Source organism: Juglans regia, chromosome 16 (genome assembly GCF_001411555.2).
Source record: "Juglans regia cultivar Chandler chromosome 16, Walnut 2.0, whole genome shotgun sequence".
NCBI lineage: Eukaryota > Viridiplantae > Streptophyta > Magnoliopsida > Fagales > Juglandaceae > Juglans > Juglans regia.
In genome coordinates, this window is record NC_049916.1 from 7,715,888 (window position 1) to 7,734,953 (window position 19,066).

At 36.1% G+C, this 19,066-nt stretch overlaps 1 protein-coding gene across 2 annotated transcripts; it reads left to right on the plus strand.

Annotated features, from left to right (window-relative positions):
- LOC108995508 (phosphoglucomutase, cytoplasmic-like) lies at positions 1-18,583 on the plus strand. 2 transcript variants are annotated; one of them, XM_035686742.1, is made up of 19 exons: positions 1-94; positions 187-293; positions 1,303-1,384; positions 5,219-5,274; positions 10,593-10,706; positions 10,817-10,879; positions 12,074-12,193; positions 12,302-12,402; positions 12,754-12,813; positions 13,096-13,195; positions 13,306-13,463; positions 13,555-13,650; positions 14,839-14,902; positions 14,979-15,060; positions 15,533-15,708; positions 15,782-15,858; positions 17,561-17,693; positions 18,084-18,200; positions 18,280-18,583. In XM_035686742.1, exons 2-19 carry the CDS (start codon positions 213-215, stop codon positions 18,349-18,351), a joined length of 1,752 nt encoding a protein of 583 aa, XP_035542635.1. In that variant the 5' UTR covers positions 1-94; positions 187-212; the 3' UTR covers positions 18,352-18,583. The 2 variants fall into 2 exon arrangements, with proteins under 2 accessions (XP_035542635.1, XP_035542636.1); XM_035686743.1 differs by having other exon boundaries at positions 14-94; positions 207-293.
- Positions 18,584-19,066: the final 483 nt, after the last annotated feature.

Genomic DNA, 19,066 nt, shown 5'->3' on the forward strand with positions numbered 1-19,066 from the left:
AGCATGACCCATAATGAAAAGCAAAAGTAATAATGACAGGGATGACCGTAAGAAGCGCTCGAATATACTCTGATACTCACACTCGTCCCTCCTAGTATGGCCACCATTCGTTTCCTCGTTATGAGCTCCATCTCCGTTCCCAATCTTAATCACTGAGCATTTCTCTCTCGGAACTCTCTAACACAGCGTACGTGCTTCTTCTCTAGGGAGAAATGGTGGTGTTCAAGGTTGCTCGCTTGGAGACCACGCCTTTCGATGGCCAAAAGCCTGGAACCTCCGGTCTACGCAAGAAGGTTCGATTTCCGTTCTTCCAATTCGGTTTCAATCTTGCGGGTTTTCATATGCTATTCAACTTGCATCTATTAGGATTCATTGATCAGTCAGTATTTTTGAGTTGAAACTGTGCCACTCTGATCATTGTTTGAGCAAGTTGCTCCATTTGGATGCAGCATCTTAGACACATATTCCAAAACTTATATTTAGTTGAGATTCTGATCGAATCATATCTTTTTTATGGTCATAGGAAAGAGTGGTAGAACTTGTTTGGATCAGTGCAGCTTGTTGTTTATGGTCATAGGAAAGAATGGTAGAACTTGTTTAAATCAGTGCAGCTTATCAGTAACATTTATAAAAACAAAGCAAGATTTAATTCTGTCTAGATTTTAATTATCTATACATATACTGTATAGATAAAATGCATATTGATTTCTCTACTTTTTTTTAACAGGATTTCTCTACTCCAATTCAGATTCAAGAGCTGTTTTTTCTTTTATCACTCACTAATTTACTATGTACTTTAATTATTGATCGATCTTTTTATTAATTATTATTTTCGGATCTGTTCTGTTTTTGGCTTTGTACGTAGTAGTTGGATCTAATGCATACCAGTGAGACATGTTGTGCCCTTATATCTGGTAGTTAAGTTTCATTTTTTTCCTCATCTTCAGCTGTCAAATGAAGATAGAAGTAGATCGCAGTTCTACATGATTTTTTTTTATCTCATTTTTTTAAAAAAACAAAAAACTATTTCTTTGGATTTTTTCTTAAATACTTTTGAAATGTCAAAAACAAATTCCACATTTAAATATGGGGTATGCTTACAAAATCTTTGGATCAGCCCAAAACTAATGAGTTTTTAATCAAAGCACATGAATTGGTTTTTAAGCAATACCATTTTTGCTGAACACAATTTGATGAGAAATAGTGTAGCAGAAGATATTTATTTGTTTTGCAAGAGTTTTCTGTTATATCTGGTTTAGCTTTTCTATCAACTTAAGCATTACTATTGGTGACCTTTTTCAGGTGAAAGTTTTCATACAGCCTAATTACTTGCAAAATTTTGTTCAGTCAACATTCAATGCCCTCACTCCAGAAAAAGTTAGAGGTAAGGCTTTTGGCTTTCCGGTATGGGGTGGATTACATCTATACTTAATAAGATGGTTTTGTTGCATGTGGAATTATTTTAAGGGAAACACGAACGTTATGTTAAAAGTGGAATTTTTACATCTCCAAATGCAATAACAATATAAAATATACATGCAATAAGAATGGTTTTTAAGGCCTATTTTCTATGCTGGCCTTAAAGGTGAGGGTAAAAAACAAAGCATTTTGAAGCACAACCTTGGGCGTAGATGTGCATTGAATGATGCAACTCACCTTATTTACAAGTTTGAATTTACCTCATAAACAGGAAAGATATGGTGACTTCCTTATGCAGCAGTAAAGAAAACTTGGTTTTTTTTGTTCTGGAAGAAACTTATGTTTATTCCTTAAAAAATAAATAATCTTACTCGTATTATTTTGAAGAATCTGTGGTTCAATGAACTTTGAATGAAAATAACCAGGAGAAAAAAATATGCAGACTGTTTGATAACATCTATGCAAAAGCATGTGATCTTTAATTAAGCATATGGCTGACGTTGGTCTGAGAGCTCTTTTGAAGGTTGTCTTACCATGAAGAGAGAAACTATAGTCTGATGGGTTTCTATTTGTTTGTTTTGTTTTTGGCATTCTTTGTTTATGGCCTTAACAAGAACAACTACTGCAAAGCAACAGTAATTATTTATTTGTTACTGTTTTTCTTCATCATTATTCTTTTTAAAAAACCCCTAGGAGTTGGCTCAAGTGGTAAAAACCTTAGTCTTGGTGGTATGCTCCCTCCAGGCCTAAGGTTCGAATCCTCTTGCGTACACACAATTTCTAGGGGCCATCGGACTGTGAGAATTTCCCCTTGAATTAACCGCGGTGCACTTGCGGGAAACTCCTTGCTGAAGGCCTGTGCATCCCCGGGATTAGTCGGGACTCTGTTCTCGGATACCTAGTGCTAATTAAAAAAAACTACTGATCAAAAAATTATTCTTTTTGAAAGTATTCCTTTCATGTTTATCATCTCTTGTTTTAATTTCCCTTTTCATGTAGCATTCAGTGATAATCCAAAAAGTCTAACGATTACAAACTAAAACCCATTAAATTCTCATACATCAAGTTAAAGAAATTATCATACATCAAGTAGAATAGGTTATGAACAATATAGACACCGATATTGGTTCTATGGCCACAAATGGATTGAGCTATCTTATCATGAATGTAATAAACTCTTTTACCATTTTGAAATGAAATGTTGTGCTGACTCCTTGTTTTGACATGGTTGTCCATCACATGTATCTAACCAAGTTATGAAGAACCATGGCAGGAACTGTAATGACTTTTGACATCAGTCCTAAAATTCACCATCTATTCTTCCACTCTCCAAAAGTGAGCTTACCCACACTTCTAAATGAGGAGTGAGTGTAATTTAAATTTCTTTCTATGCTGGTTGCTCGATTGTTGCATGAAAAAACTGGAAAGTTGATTTAAAGTTTATGAATGACAACTAGAAAAGTGCATGTATTGTTTCTCAAAAAAAAAAAAAAAAACTATGTACAAATTATGAGGAACATAGGTTTGACTTTCTATCTTACCACTCATTAGTGACATGGATAATTCTTTTTTCTACATCCCATCCTATCCTGGGTTCATTGCCCTTCAATTTATCAAGGCAATCTATCTCGCTTCACTTGATAAAGTGTGTGTCAAGTGAAATACAAAATTGGACTCTCTCAGAGCATAAAAAAGAGAGACTAAATACCTATCCAGACTCTCTCTCTCTCGTACTCTCTTAAACACACATGCAAACTATGTGGATATTGAACTCTATATGCTATATATGTGATGGCACTAGCTTATATAGAACACAAAACAAGCTTGATTAAATATTTAAAGATTCGCTGCATTATTACCATAGCAAGATACCTACGTTGCCTTTCACACTCCCACACATTGTGTCAACACATGCATACACTGACTCACACATTATATACTGAGCTTCTAGTTTACACTCTAGATCAATTCCATGAACCAAATATAGATTCCAATTTCTCAATTACCATTTCAAATGAAAATTTTAAGTTTCATTGACTTCGAAAAAAACTCATTAAATGGTAGCATCTAACTACAATCACAGATGCTAAGAACACAACATCGATGTATATCAAAATCAAGAACCATTACAATTGACTAAACAATCAGGTGATATGGTAGAAATAAAAATCTCCAAATCCCTAAGATCACCATGAGAAAGAGAGAGAGTAAAAGACATTGATCAGATGGGAATTATGATCTATGAGTATGGTTTGTAAATCCCATCACTAGAAAGTAAAAACAAATATAAATTGAACATGTTCAAATATAGCTCTTTAGATGGACAAAACTCAATCTGTAAATTACAGTTACATCAATAAAAAACGATGAGGATGGAGAGAAAGGTATTTACCTGAGATTTGATGGCTAAACAGTGGTGGAAGATGGTCGTCTCAGGTAACGGAGAAAGCAAGTCATAGGGACTGGGGATTTTAGTCAAGTGCACAGGAGAGAGGAGAAAATGGGGTGAGGGTTTAAAATAGTTTTTTGGTCATTAATGAATTTCTATTAGGTGTACTGTAAGTCAGGCATTCATTTATAAAAAAGGGTTTAGGAAATTCACACAAACCTGTTTAAACCATTGTCGGAAAACACACATTTTTGTATTAAAAATGCTCCTTTTCATTTAGCATCATGGAGGTAGACTGTAGCTATGTTGTAACTTAATTTTTATTACAACCTTTTGCTAGAAGTGTCTTTTGCAACTCTATGCAAATGTATGTATGTTGAATTTTTGTCAAAAGGCATGTCCTGGCTGCAGAAACGCGTTACTAAATAGACACTAAGTTTCTACTATTTAATCCTGCCAAAGTAAGGTCAGATCTCTGGGCTTTGAAAAGTTGTCCAACTCCGCTGACAATTTTTATCTGAGTGCTTCAGAACATAAGATTCCATGAGTTAAAAAGCTTCACCTATCCTCTAAAGTGCACTAGAGTTCCAAAAACAGTTGGATTACAAATCAACTTGACTAAGACTATGCCTCAACAGTATGGCTGATTTCAATGGGAAACAAATGTCGGTTATTCTATCTAATGTAATCATGTTGTAATATCCTTTGGAGAAATGCTCTTCTTCATCGTAGATTTTATCATCCCCAATCACACTTGTTATGTGGCACATTTAAGTGGTTGCCATTTAAATGGTTGATAAAAGAAGCCACTTGAATTGTGCTACATCAACATGTACAACTGAGGATGACAAGAGAATGAAGAGTAGCATTGCTCTGTCCTTTATTCTTGAGTGGCATTGATAGCCATTTAAATTGTTGATAAAAGAAGCCATTTGAATTGTGCCACATCAACAAGTGCGACTGAGGATGACGAGGTTTAGGATGAAGAGTAGCATTGCTCTATCCTTTATTCTTGAGTGCCATTGGAGAAATGATTGGCCTACACAAAAACCTTAAATAAAAAAATTTACAAACTGACGTGATTTAATGTGATATGTCAAATCTACTTTACAATAAAAAATGCTATATAATTTGACGAATTACATTAAGCCATGCCATTTTCTAAATTATTGTATAAGATTTCTGTGTAAATCTAGCACTTCTCTATCCATTGTCATATGAAGTTATAACATTGCAGTATGCCCCCATTTTTATTCTTTGCTAGCAAGCAAGACTCACACAAACAATTCTTCGCCAATATTTCTTTTAAATGAAAATTCTTATTTTATTATAGTCACGTGTTGGCTTACATAATGTTATGTCGTTTGGTTCTACTCTAATTCTATGTATGCTATGCTATCTTGCATCTAGGTGCTACGCTTGTTGTATCTGGTGATGGCCGTTACTTCTCAAAAGATGCTATTCAGGTAAATCCTAAACCAACTTATTGTAAATGTTCTTTGTATATAAAGTTTTACACATGCATGCACAGAAATAGAAGGTGAAAGATGTCCAATGTTCGCATGATCTACTTATAAGTGTGTGGAAAATTGTTATGGAATAAAATGAGAACTTGCTTCTGGTTACTTGATCCTAAATTGTAATAAGAATGGTTATTTTGTAATAGTCTGATGATTCTTTTTTAAGAAACATTCTTTGATGGAGCTAAAAATAGTTTAAAATTGAATCTGTATTGTCAGCTCATCAAACTATGATGAATGTTGAAATCTTATCTTTTCATTCCATCAAAATATTCTACTTTGATTTTTTCCCTTAATAATAGAAATTTTATTATTAGGATACATAAAAGGCATGACCCAAATACATAAAAAATATTTAAGAGAAACACCCAATTAAAAATAGAAAAAGATATAAGAAAATTATGAAAAATAGTGTATTAAAATCTATTGCAGTTGCCCAACAGAATAGAGCATTGAAAAAGAAAATTTTAAGCTCTTTTGTCATCCGTTCACGATCCTCAAGTTCTGTCATTCATTTCCCTCCTAATACAACACACTAGATAGATATAGACCATCTTTCACGCGGCTGCTATTGTGTGCCACCATATACTTTGTCCTATTAGCAAAGAGGTTTGCTATTCTTTTGGGCATAACTCAAGCTAGCCCAATTCTACCACAAAAATCTCATTACTACAAAGTTCGGGGAATCTCAAAATGGAGTAAAAGGTGGTCTACAGATTCTCTATTTTTTCAGCACACATAGCACCAATCTGTCACAATGATATGACGTTTCCTCGAGTTATCCGCAGTGAGTTTCTTCCCTAAGGAAGCTGTCCAAGCAGAAAGGTATTCTTAGGGATGCCTTTGCCCACCAAATACTCCTCCAAGAAAGAGAGTTGCTATCTTGAGCTATAAGGACCTGGTAGAAAGATCAGTTTACTTCCTTATATTGGAAGTCAAAAGAATCTCATCTGCACCTCCCAAGCATGTGTCTCTCTAAAAAAGCTAACATTCCATTGAGGGAAGCCCTTGGAGAACTCCTATAGGTCATCCATTGAAGCTTCCTGCACTCACACAATAGTGAAAAACTTATAGGAAAGACATCCTTGAGGGCCTATTTCCACATTATAAGTCATGCTAGAGCTTGATCCTAGAGCCATCAATGACCTCAAATCCACCATGACTAAAATCCCTCCTATCTGATAGTATTCCAAATCCCATTTTATGCGGCCCATGTACCTCTAATATTGGGAATGCCAAAGCCAGATTTAGAGTCAACTGCAGTTTTTCAAAAGGCCTCCCTCAAATCTTGGTAATGCCAACACTATTTCCCTAGAAGGGCGTTAATTAACAGAAGCAAGTTTCAAACACCCAAGCCTCTTGAAATAAGAAAGCACACTTTTGCCCAGTTTGCTTGGTAACATTTGAACTCTTGACCCAGTCCACTCCATAAAAAGTCTCACTATAGATTCTTTATTCAGTTGGAAAACTAGTGGGAAGGGGAAACAAGGACGATAAATATGTAGGCAAAGTAGAAAGAATACTCTTGATCATGGTGATCCTACCACCTTCTTTATATAAAGATATCACTTCCAACCAACCAAATGACTCTCAATTCAATGTTTTTTTTTTTATAAGTAAGAGAATTTTATTCATTGAATGAAATAGACGAAGCCCATGCATACAAGAAGTATACAAAAGAAAACCCCTATTACATTCTATAAAGAAGAAAACGAAAACAGGAAATCATGAACAGAATCTCCATTAAGCACTATAGCTGAAAACCATTGACATAAAGAAAACACAAAGAATTTCCAGATTTCCTCCATAGTTCACTCGTTATTAAAACATCTCTCATTTCTTTCATACCAAATACACCACATAAGACACAAATGAACCATCTTCCACACAGCAGCCACTTGAGGAGAACTTTGAATTCCAGTCCAACATGCAAGTAGATCCACTACTTTCATAGGCATCACCCAAGCCACCCCAACCCTACTGGCTTGAATGAGATAAGTGGACCACATGGGGTGGGGGTTTGGAAACACATGAGAAGAGGATGGGGTCTTTTCTCTAGACATACTCAGTCTGAAGTGGGAGAAGAATCTAGAATCAAATTTTTGGCACGGCCTATGGTGTGGATATGGAATGCTCAAGGAAGCAGGAATTTTTGGAATTATGTGGTCTCAAGATGCCTCAATCGCAAATCTCCTGGAACTAATTAGTGGCTTTCCTCAATGGAATTCCACTTTCTTCCGAGCTCCACAAGATTGGGAAGTTGAAACATTCATTGAATTTTACAATCTTGTCTATTCTATTAGATCGAGGGTGGTAGAGGTAGATAAGCTTGTTTGGATTCCCTCAAAGAAAGGGAAGTTCACGATCCTTTCTTTCTATAAATTTATCACTATGAACAATGCAAATCTCTTTCCATGGAAGAGCATTTGGAGGACTATGGCACCACCAAAATCAGCTTTATTCATATGGATGGCTTCAATCCTCATGGGTGGGGGCCATTGTTTGTAATGGACAAAGTGTCCACGACTTTTTACTATCAGTTGTAAACTCTAGTTAGGTATTTCTCATGTATACTCCATGTTCACTTGGGTCTTGCCTACTTTTATGAATAAAATACTTTGATTACCGATCAAAAAAAAAAACAAAAATCCTCACTATAGATAATCTAAGGAAATGTTGAATTATCATAATGGATTGGTGCTATATGTGTAAATCAAGCGGGGAGTTGGTGGATCATTTACTTCTTCATTGTGTGGTTGCCATAACCCTATGGAATGACTTCTTTGCTAGAGTGGGATTAGCTTGGGTGATGCCAAGGAGGGTAGTTTATGTCCTTGCAAATTAGAGAGACTTATGTGGTAATCCTGTGATACCCCATATGATATGGATAAGGGTAGGTGGTGTATGAGATCCCATATTGCTTGGGAAGGAGAAGTTCTTGCTTTTTATAAGGTTCTAATGGGGCTCCAATTGTATCATTGACTAGTCCTTTTAGAGTATAGGCCATGTGGTTTGGACCTTCCATTGGGGCGTTACAAATGGTATTAGAGCCTATCCCAACCATAAATGTGGGACTTGAGCCGTGCCATCTACAATGGACAGGCCCGACGAGGACGTCGGGAATTTAAAGGGGATAGATTGTGATACCCCATATGATATGGATAAGGGTAGGTGGTGTATGGGATCCCACATTGCTTGGGAATGAGAAGTTCTTGCTCTTTATAAGGTTCTAATGGGGCTCCAATTGTATCATTGATTAGTTCTTTTGGAGTATAGGCCATGTGATTTGGACCTTCCATTGGGGCATTACAAATCCGCAAGTTGCAACAATATGGAAGATGGACCCCATCTGTCTTTGGTATTGTTTATGGAGGGAGAGGAATGATAGAAGTTTTGAATATCGAGAATGGTCAATGGTCAAGCTTAGAACTTTCTTTTTAAACACTTTGACTCCATCGGTTGGTTTTAATAGATTTTAATGGGCTAAACACCCATGAATTCCTTGTATCACTTGTCTCGTATACTTTGGCTATGTCTTATTATCATCATAAAATTCAAAAAAACATCGAGTATAAAATTTGTGGCTTTGAAATAATCTTTTCAACAACCTTACTTAACTAGCTAGCAAGAACTTTAGCAATTATCTTATATGCCCCATTGACAAGGCTAATGGGGTGGTAGTGTTTTACATCCATTGCCCCAAATTTTTTAAGAATGAGGGCTATGCATGTAAAACTCGGGATTACATGATTGTGTATGGGAAAGTGGTAAATGAGATTCCACATTGATTGGGAACGAGAAGCTCAAGACCTTTACAATGATTCCAAGGGATCCAATTGTGACCTAGACTAGTTCTTTCGGAGTATAGGTCCAGATGTGGCTTGAGTCTTTCTTGGATCGTTACAAATGGTATTAGAGCCAATTCCAACCAGAAGTGTGGGACTTGAACTGTGCAACCTATGATAGACTTGACCCGATGAGTATGTCGGAGATTTAATGGGGGAGATTGTAATACCCAGATTGTGGGATTGTGTATACTTGCCATCTGCATGAAAATACTGAATACCTTCATAATGTCATCGTTATTCACATCCCAGCAAGCTTAAAAGAAAGCATAGTGAAACCATCCAGAGGTGATGCTTTATTGTTGACCATACTTTTTACCACTTTGAAGCTTTCTCTTCGAACAATCCAATTGGCCATCCCTTCATAGATGGATTGAGTTCTTATTCTGTCAGGCTTTAGGTCTCCAAGCAAACTGCTCTGAAAACAGATGTTCATAATATTTTCAATATGATTCCCGACCTCAATGAGATTAGAAGAGACTATGTAATCAAACAAAAAGCATCTCAATATCGCTGTTTTTCCTTTGTGAGTTATCAATTTGATGGAAAAACTGGGTACACGTGTCGTCTTAACCATAGAGTCCTTGATTTCTGCCTTCAGTATATCTCCTCTGTTAAAGTATCATTTCTAGATCAATGATCACTGATTTTTTCCTTAGCTTTTTTTCTTCTAATGGTCTTTTCTCCTCGTCCACACCTTCCAATTCTTGTAACTCTTCCAACATATACTTCTTTAGATGCTCCACATTACCAAAAGACTTGCTCATTCATGAGCAAGAATAATGGGGAAATGATCCAAGCAAGTCTGAGTAGCCTTTTGTTTGTTTACATATATTAGAAAAATGTACTTTCCAATCTTGAGATACAAGGAACATATCAATTCAAAAACAAAGAGTGTCTTGGTTATTAGGCCATGTGGCGTTTAGTATATGATATTTTTTAGTTATATTTTTTGTTATATGAGCGTTACTTTACCTATAAAAAATAAATAAATAAATAAATAAAATTATGGGTTATATTTTTTGTCCTTAGGAGGATATAACAGGAGTTAGTTCAATGGTATAGGTTGATATGCCTGGGCTTTTTGAAGATATATCCCACCTGTACAATGCTTTCCTGCAACCTAAATGATGCCCCCTTGATGTTGATTGGCTAAATCATGACTAATAACAAATAATATCAAGTTTGGTATGATCTAGAACATGGTGGGCCAAGGCTATGCTTTCCTTGTCCATCGCTACAGTTTGAATGTTTTCTAGCTGGTATTGGGGTTTGTGAGATCTGTGGCTTGTGTCGGTGCTATCCCCGCCCCATTGCAGGTTCTTGGACCCCACCCTTTTCTTCGGTGGTTATTGTTTCTTATTTTCGATTGTGTTCCTGGGTATGGATCTACTTCTTATTTTTCTGTTAAATGGGCAGATCATTATTAAGATGGCTGCAGCAAATGGTGTAAGACGCATTTGGGTTGGTCAAAATGGATTGCTTTCAACTCCTGCTGTATCGGCAGTTATACGTGAAAGAGTTGGAATAGACGTAAGTTTTATTGCTTGGATGCATACATCTATTCTTTCTCTCAATCTCAAAAATATTTGGAGTTAATAGGAAAACAATGAAAACTTCGTAATTCAAACCTTTGGTAACAGGGATCCAGGGCATCAGGAGGATTTATATTGACGGCAAGTCACAATCCAGGAGGTCCTCATGAGGTAGGGCCTAGTTGTTTATACCTTTATAAATTTTTATGATATAGATTAATGGTTATTCCCTTGCTGCCTTTCTTTGTGTTCTGCATTGAGAGAAGAGGGATGTGAAACAGACTATTCTAATGTTTTCATGATTGTAAGTATTAGAAATAGTGAGCATAGGTTCTATTCCCAATTAGGTTATCCTGTTCCCCTTGCCTCTTTGAAAGGAAGTTGCTACGATTAAAGGCGTAACCTGTAGCTTGAACTTTGGTATCGAGAGAACGTATTTCCTAGGTTTATAATGAATAATGAGGCAGATATTGTTGTTCTTTGGCACTTTTCACTGCTTCTGCGTAAGTCTTCCATCTAAAAACATCCGCGATAGATTTTTTCCTTCTTTCTTTTTTTAACTTTGTTAAAAAATGAATGAATTTTGCAGCTTTATACCATGTTTTGAGAACAATTGCTCTTGTTACTCGCCTCTGTTCGATCTTTTCACCTTTTCTGCAAATATCTGTGCTCTCTTATTCCCCCACCCATCACCTTCTTCATTGCTTACTCCAATTTGAATTTATCCTCATGTCAGCTTCTGAACTATATTTTACTTTGCACACGTGAAATTATTGTTATTTGTTTTCCCTTAAGTAGTCGAAGTTAAAATTACCCATTGAAAGCCAGAATTTTTGCTCACTGTTATTTCCGAGGGTTCTGCATGTGTGATATGTGATATCCCCCTGTTAGAATGTACAATTTTTTTTTTATTTGATTCTTTTTATGACTCACTACCCTTACTTCTCTGTGGTTTCTGTGACCAAAAATCCAAATCCTCGGATTTCTTTCTTTCTTCTTTTTTTTTTTCTTTTTTTTTGACGAGTAAAATCTCCTGATATCATTGGGTGAATTATGCTATTATCTGTTATCTGCCTCCGTGGAATTTCTTATTCCATAAAATGCCAAACTCAGAATTTTCTTCTGATCACTAGAGCTGTACTATATGCCAAATAATACATATTTACCAAAATGTTGATGCATCAAGCGTATCCATTGGAAGGATAAACAATGTGATGTGCAGACGTCAAATTAGTTAAAGAATTAATATTTTTTAAATTCCAGTCAAAGTTTGAAAATCGCCTTATTTTTCTGTTTAGATGTTGCTTTTGAAGTTTTAGTGAAGTGTAGCCTCTTTTTTACTCTTTTCATACTGTTTGATTGCAGGATTTTGGTATCAAGTATAACATGGAAAATGGCGGACCTTCTCCGGAGGGAATCACTGATAAGATCTATGAGAACACGAAAACAATAAAGGAGTACTTAATTGCAGAAGATCTCCCTGATGTATTGCTTGCTTCCTAAGCATTATAAGTTTCTGTTTATCTCCTGCCTTGATGTTGTTATGTGCAGTTAATTAATCTTGTTTTCTGACAACTCAAAATATGCATACAGGTGGATATATCTACGACAGGTGTAACCAGCTTTGGGGGGCCTGAGGGACAATTTGATGTTGAGGTTTTTGATTCAGCAAGTGATTATGTGAAGTTAATGAAGTAAGCATTCCCTATAAGATCTCCATTTATCTTCTTCTGTATTCACATGATGAACCTAGATAGAAATGGGCTATTCCATTTATTGTATTATTATTGTTATATAATCCTTCTTGTTCCCAAAGCTCTATAATGAACCGCCTCCTAACGTGCATTAATCCTTGGTAAAATTGCATTCATGTTGCAACAGTTTGTAATATGTTGTCACTTTTTTCTCTTAGGAATGTTGAAATCATTTATCCACTCTTAATAATCTTTTCATTGGTACTCTTGCTGTCTTTGATCCCTGCACAGTGTAATATTTTTATTATCTTCTTCCATACAAAGTCCAATCCTTGTTTCTCAATTTTACAGGTCAATTTTTGACTTTGAGTCGATCAGGAAGCTACTCTCATCTCTGAATTTCACATTTTGGTATGTCAAAAGCTACTTATCTGTATGCTTGCATGCAAGCATCCATTCTTATATGTAGTTATGAAAATAATACCATACACACAACTGTGCGTGGTGTGTGGTGACGCGTATATACAGTCTTTTTTTCTATTTTCTCGGTGTATATGTCTGTGTGTACATAGAATCCATTTTGATGCTATGTATGTACACATTTATTCATGGTTAGATGTATGCAATATTTATATCTATATATTCATGTTAGTTTTGTAAATGCCATGTCTGATTTCTGTTGTTGTGTTGAAGTTTTGATGCCCTACATGGAGTAGCTGGAGCTTATGCAAAACGTATTTTTGTGGAAGAGCTTGGTGCTCAAGCAAGCTCATTACTGAACTGCACGCCCAAGGTCCTAAGTTTGTGGAGAAATTTCTTTCTTTTGTTTTTTGACAACAGAATGTTTTTTCCCTTAGTATCCGAACATATTTTTTTGGTTCATGTAAAACTTAATGCAAGTAGGAAGATTTTGGTGGGGGGCATCCAGATCCCAATCTCACGTATGCAAAGGAGTTGGTTGCTCGAATGGGACTTGGAAAATCAAACCCTCAAGATGAACCCCCAGAATTTGGTGCTGCTGCTGATGGTGATGCAGATCGTAACATGATCCTAGGAAAAAGGTAGTATTACCGTTGTTTTTCTCTTTTTTGCTTGGAGTCTTTTTTTTAATCTCACGCGTAAGTAGCTTTGGCAACTATCTTGTTTTCTTAGGTTCTTTGTTACTCCATCCGATTCTGTTGCCATCATTGCTGCCAATGCAGTTGAAGCCATACCCTACTTCTCAGCTGGTCTAAAAGGAGTTGCCAGGTTCTACATTGCAGTTTTTTTTTTTTTGACTTCTCATGCCTCCAAGTGCTTGTGCACATAGCAGTGTTTTATCTTGCTTCTTGTTTGAACATTACATTTTCAATTTTGTATACCTTGGAAACTCATTGAGTTACTTGTATGTTGGATGCACATAAGTGCATTAAAACAATGATAAGAATAGGTCGTTTATCATAAGATGCTAATACAAGTTTGCTTGTTGATTGTCTAAAAGATGCTAATCTGTTTTGTAAAATTTATATTTAAACTCCTTGAAAGATCCCACATCTTGACGATGGAGATGCATTTAGTGATTAACTTCTGGTTTTTATTTCTATATACTATGGTTGATCCTTCTGTCCGCGGGATATGACTTCCCTTCTTCAGGCGTAATTATTTGGAATGTATTTATAGCTGTACAGTTTTGTCATTAGTCCTAGTTTCCTTACTTAGATAGCATCTGTATTTAGTTCTAGTTTCCTTACTTAGACAAGATTCTGTTGCTGTAAATAGAGTGATTATAGCCTTGTAACATGCACGGCAGTGCCTATATAATGAAAGCAAGTCCTCACAAAGGAGGTATTGAATCCAATTTGACACCTTCTATATAGCTAAATTGCACTGAAAATGTCTTAATTCAGCATAGTAGTACTAGGATATTTAGAAGGGTGGATGTGGCTGCCGTGTGGGAGGAAAGAAACACTGTTTCGGAGTAGGAAATTGCACTGGATCGCTATCTATCTGTGTGTATGACTGAGGTTTATGATGCAATGGATTAGGTCCTGTGTCCATTGTTCCATTCATATATATTTTTCTAGTAGCATTAGCTAGTTATATGTGAGATTATTTGTTATCTATTGGCAGGTTGCTTGCTTAGAAGGTCATTGCAGTTATTAAAAAGTTAAAAGGCTATATAATATAAGATACTGAAAGGCCAACTCTGCTTGAAAATTATTTCATAACAGTTTGTGGGTTTGAGCCACTTTCTTCTGTTGTAATATATATTAAGAGTGCTTGCACTTTGTTTTTAATTAATTTTAAAGATACAGTAATGTCTTGAACATCTTCACTTTTTGTTCATTTCATTAGTTAATGCAATGTAGTCCAATGCTGCTTTGAAGGTGTCCTTCATTCTTACTTGTTCTGACAAAACATAAAACTATTAACATATTTTGACTTTGCTTCTTGTAGGAGCATGCCAACCTCAGCTGCCCTTGATGTCGTAGCTAAACATTTGAATTTAAAGTTTTTTGAGGTACCTGCAGCATAAATTTCTATTGTTGTCATCCTTGCTGTTACTATCGAATCTTACTTTTCTATTCAATGCCAAGGTGCCCACTGGCTGGAAATTCTTTGGTAATCTAATGGATGCTGGATTGTGTTCAGTTTGTGGGGAAGAAAGTTTTGGAACTGGTTAGTATTTGGCATTTTCCTCTATGAAGCAAATCATTTAACAGTTGGAACAGCCATAAGCTTATGTTTGGCAAGTGAAATTTCTTCTATTATTTAGAATTCCTCAAAAACATTTTAAGATCTGGTTTGTGTTGATTGTTTTGAAAGTAGGTAAGCAGAATGAGAATTTGCTTAGGTAAAGTTTTTTTGAGATTTGTTTTGTATTGGAGTTTGGGAAAGTGGGTTAGTAGAATTGAGAAGTTGTTTGAATAAAATCTTTGTGAGAGGTTGTTTTAAGTTTGCATGAAAGTTGGTTTGGTTTTTGTGTTTTTTCACCGCTAAAACTTTGGCACAGATGAAAAATTTCCTGAAGAAATATTTCTTTTAAGATGTTTGGATTGGTGTTGAAAAAAATAAAAATAAAAAAAAAACTCAATTTTTTGGAAACCATACATATACTGTTGCATTATCAATTATTATGGCATGTTGACAGGCTCAGATCATATACGTGAAAAGGACGGAATCTGGGCAGTTTTGGCTTGGCTTTCCATACTCGCTCACAAAAATAAGGAAAATCTTCATGGGGAAAAGCTTGTGACTGTTGAAGACATAGTGCGCCAGCATTGGGCTACTTATGGTCGTCACTATTACACTAGATATGACTATGAGGTGGGTTTTGTCCCATGTTAAGCAGTATGAAATATTATATTGATTTTTAACTTGTTTAAATTGTTTCTTGAAGAATGTGGATGCGGGTGCAGCCAAGGAACTAATGGTATATTTGGTCAAACTGCAATCTTCCCTTTTAGAAGTTGACGAGTATGTTCATTATGCTACTTTAAAAGATTTCTGAGATTCTAAATGTTTCTTTGATGGCTTCATCAAGTAGTGGCATTGCTATTTTTGCTAAGAATAATTATACTCATCATCCCCACACCACACCACACCACACCACACCACACACCACACCTAATTTTTTATTTTTCCCTTAGCAAGTATGTGATGTAGGGATAATGAGTAGAAGAAATCAATTAGTTTAGTAGGAATAAAATTAAAAAAAAAATTGAAATAGGTATGGTGTGTGGTGTAGGATGCTGTGTAGCATTCCTCGCTAGCTAGAAAGGGGGATGCTTATGTGGTCTCATCTCAGTGATTTTTTCCATTTCAAAATCATGATCTCATACTCTCAAAATGGTTGCTGCATGCTTAACTAGAGTCCCAGGTGGTGGTTAAATGGTTGTCTTTTCTTTCTCTTTTGTTTCTAAAGTTTTTTTTTTTTTTGTTTGATTGGCACCCGGTGTCTATAACAAAGTTCTAACTAATCTCGGGCGTGCACATTTCCTCGGCAAAGAGTTTCCATTAAGTGTACCTTGGGTAATTCAAGGGGAAGTTCATGCACTCCAATGGCCTCTAGAAATTGTTCGAACCTTAGACTTGGCAGGAGCATGCCACCAAGCAAGGCCCTTACCACTTGAGCCAACCCCTAGGGGTTTTAAAAGGTTTGTACCCAAGAAATATGGACCTCTTGTACTTGAGTATATACTCTAAGTGGTAAAGATTTTGAAGGTATTGTGTGGTTAATATAACAGTCCTTTACTTAATCTCCACGAGAAGGTTGTCTCGTTGGGCCAACTTGCTTCTTGTCAAATTTTGTATGGACCTGTTCAATTTGATAGGTTCAATATGTTAAAAGCCAGAACTTCACTAATGTCTTCATGGAGTTTGGAGAGTGATATTCAGCAGGTGAACTGTTATTGGCTCATGAAGGTCTTGTTCTTAATCTTGTATTAGTTAAGTATTGATGTCAATGAACGTGGTGTTGTTCAAAAGGGGAACTATTATTAAATGCCAAGCTGAGGATGCTTGATCTAAAATCCCTACACTAGGGAGAGCTTTCTAATTTTTCTGGAGGTGGTAATATTTTCCCTTACGATCTTGACACATGTTTTAAATGGGTCATACATCTTCGGAGTTGTTCTGATGCTCCTGCTTCTGGCACAGACCTTTTTAGGTATCAGTTTTTAATTAAATGTTTCACTGTTTTGTCCCTTAGTCTGCTTTTTGATCTGTGTCAAGGACTCTGATTCATATTGGGCTAGGCTGATGTTTCCTGTATCTGCTTTCAATCTGTGTATAGAGATGTGTGCTGAGTTTGAGACCACAATTGGTTTTTGTGAGTTGTGCACTGTATGGTTTCAGCCCACCGAATAGTGTACATATGAACCAGAATGCTGTCACAACACTTGGCGGACTGGGACCTAGTTCTCTTGTTTTTACTGTCTCAGTCCAATTAACCTTAATGCCTATTTAGGACCTTGGATTTGAGAAACTATTCCCTTGGTATTAGTGGTGATATTAACTGAAGACTGAAATTTTGACATAATTGCTTGTAAAATAATATTTTTTAGGTTCAAAAATTCGGTTAGAACTGAACTGCACAAACTTTTGGAATCATATGCCAAACTTCATTATAAGAGGTTCATGGTTCCTGTTGAAGAATGTTTACTGTTTATTCATACAGGATTGTGAAGGGAACGCGCTCAGATGTGTCAAAAGTTGTCCATGCCGATGAATTTGAATATAAAGATCCCGTCGATGGCTCCATTTCAAAGCACCAGGGAATTCGTTATTTGTTTGAGGATGGATCACGTTTGGTAAGTTGACTCATACTGCTGCTTGTTTTGAGTAATTAATCAGGGGAAACATTTTTGTTACTAGAAGTAAAATTGATTTGAGTTTATAGGGGTGCATTGACTGGCCAGACTTTGACAGTTTGCTTTCCTGAATTCAAATCGATACCTTGTTCTAACTGAAATTACATATGCACAAATTGTTTCCAATTCATAGAAACTGCTCCCTACACTTCTTTCTGGAAAGAATGCAGACATCACTCTTATAAACGTTGGACATTGTCTTAATCAATTAGCTATTAGGAATGAGATTGCGTTGGTTCTCACTAACTAATTCATACTTGTCTTAATGAAGAAACCATGATGGAATTAGTTGCATTGTAGCTCATTAACTCTCATGAAAAAAACTTCCAGGTTTTCCGCCTTTCAGGAACCGGCTCGGAGGGTGCAACCATCCGTCTATACATTGAGCAGTATGAGAAGGATCCATCAAAAATCGATCGAGATTCTCAGGATGCACTTGCTCCTCTTGTGAGATATCCCTAAACTATAATTGATTGCCCCATGCTTGTTCAATTATTTGTGCTGACTCTAAACCATCCAATTACAGGTTGAGGTCGCTCTGAGGCTTTCAAAGATGAAGGAATTCACTGGCCGAACCACCCCTACCGTTATCACATAGATGCATGGAACCATTGTAAGATTGTAGTCTTTAATGCAAAAGAGGGCTGTCTTGCTGCCGTTTCCTTTACAATTGAGATTTTCTCTGCAACTTTGATACTTCATCCTTGATCAGTTTGATGCTCCACTTACATATGTCTACATAATCTTACGATTGACCTTAGCCTATTGATAATCTTTACAGTGGATAAGTACACTTGGCGCCTTCAAATTATTTGAGATCTTGCACTTTGCACTTCGAGTTATTAAAAAATTAACACATTGCACACTCAAAACTATCAAAAGTTGATGCTTTGCATCATCTTTAAAATTTGAACGTTAAGGTTGTGCCTCGTTACATTTTTCATTAGAGGAATGTTATGCATCAGTCACTATTTACTTCTACACCCCACACCTATAATTTTTTCATAGTGTGAGAGCGTTTTCCATAGGGTGTGGGGTGTAGGGTGATAAATAGTAACTGATGAGAAGAATTTTTTTTTTTCATTAATCATCACTGTCAAAATTCAACTAGAGGAGAAAGTGTCAGTTTCTAGAGGTTGTTACAAAATGTAATAAATCAGTTTTGATAGTTTGAAGTAGAAAGAGAAAATACCCCTCTTGCATGACAATTTCACCACTCTCAAGTAAATAATAGAAGCAGAAAATTCTTTTCCAACTGAGTTATAAGCAGCCATGATAGAAGCATTGTTGGCAACAAAATAATCCATGCGTGT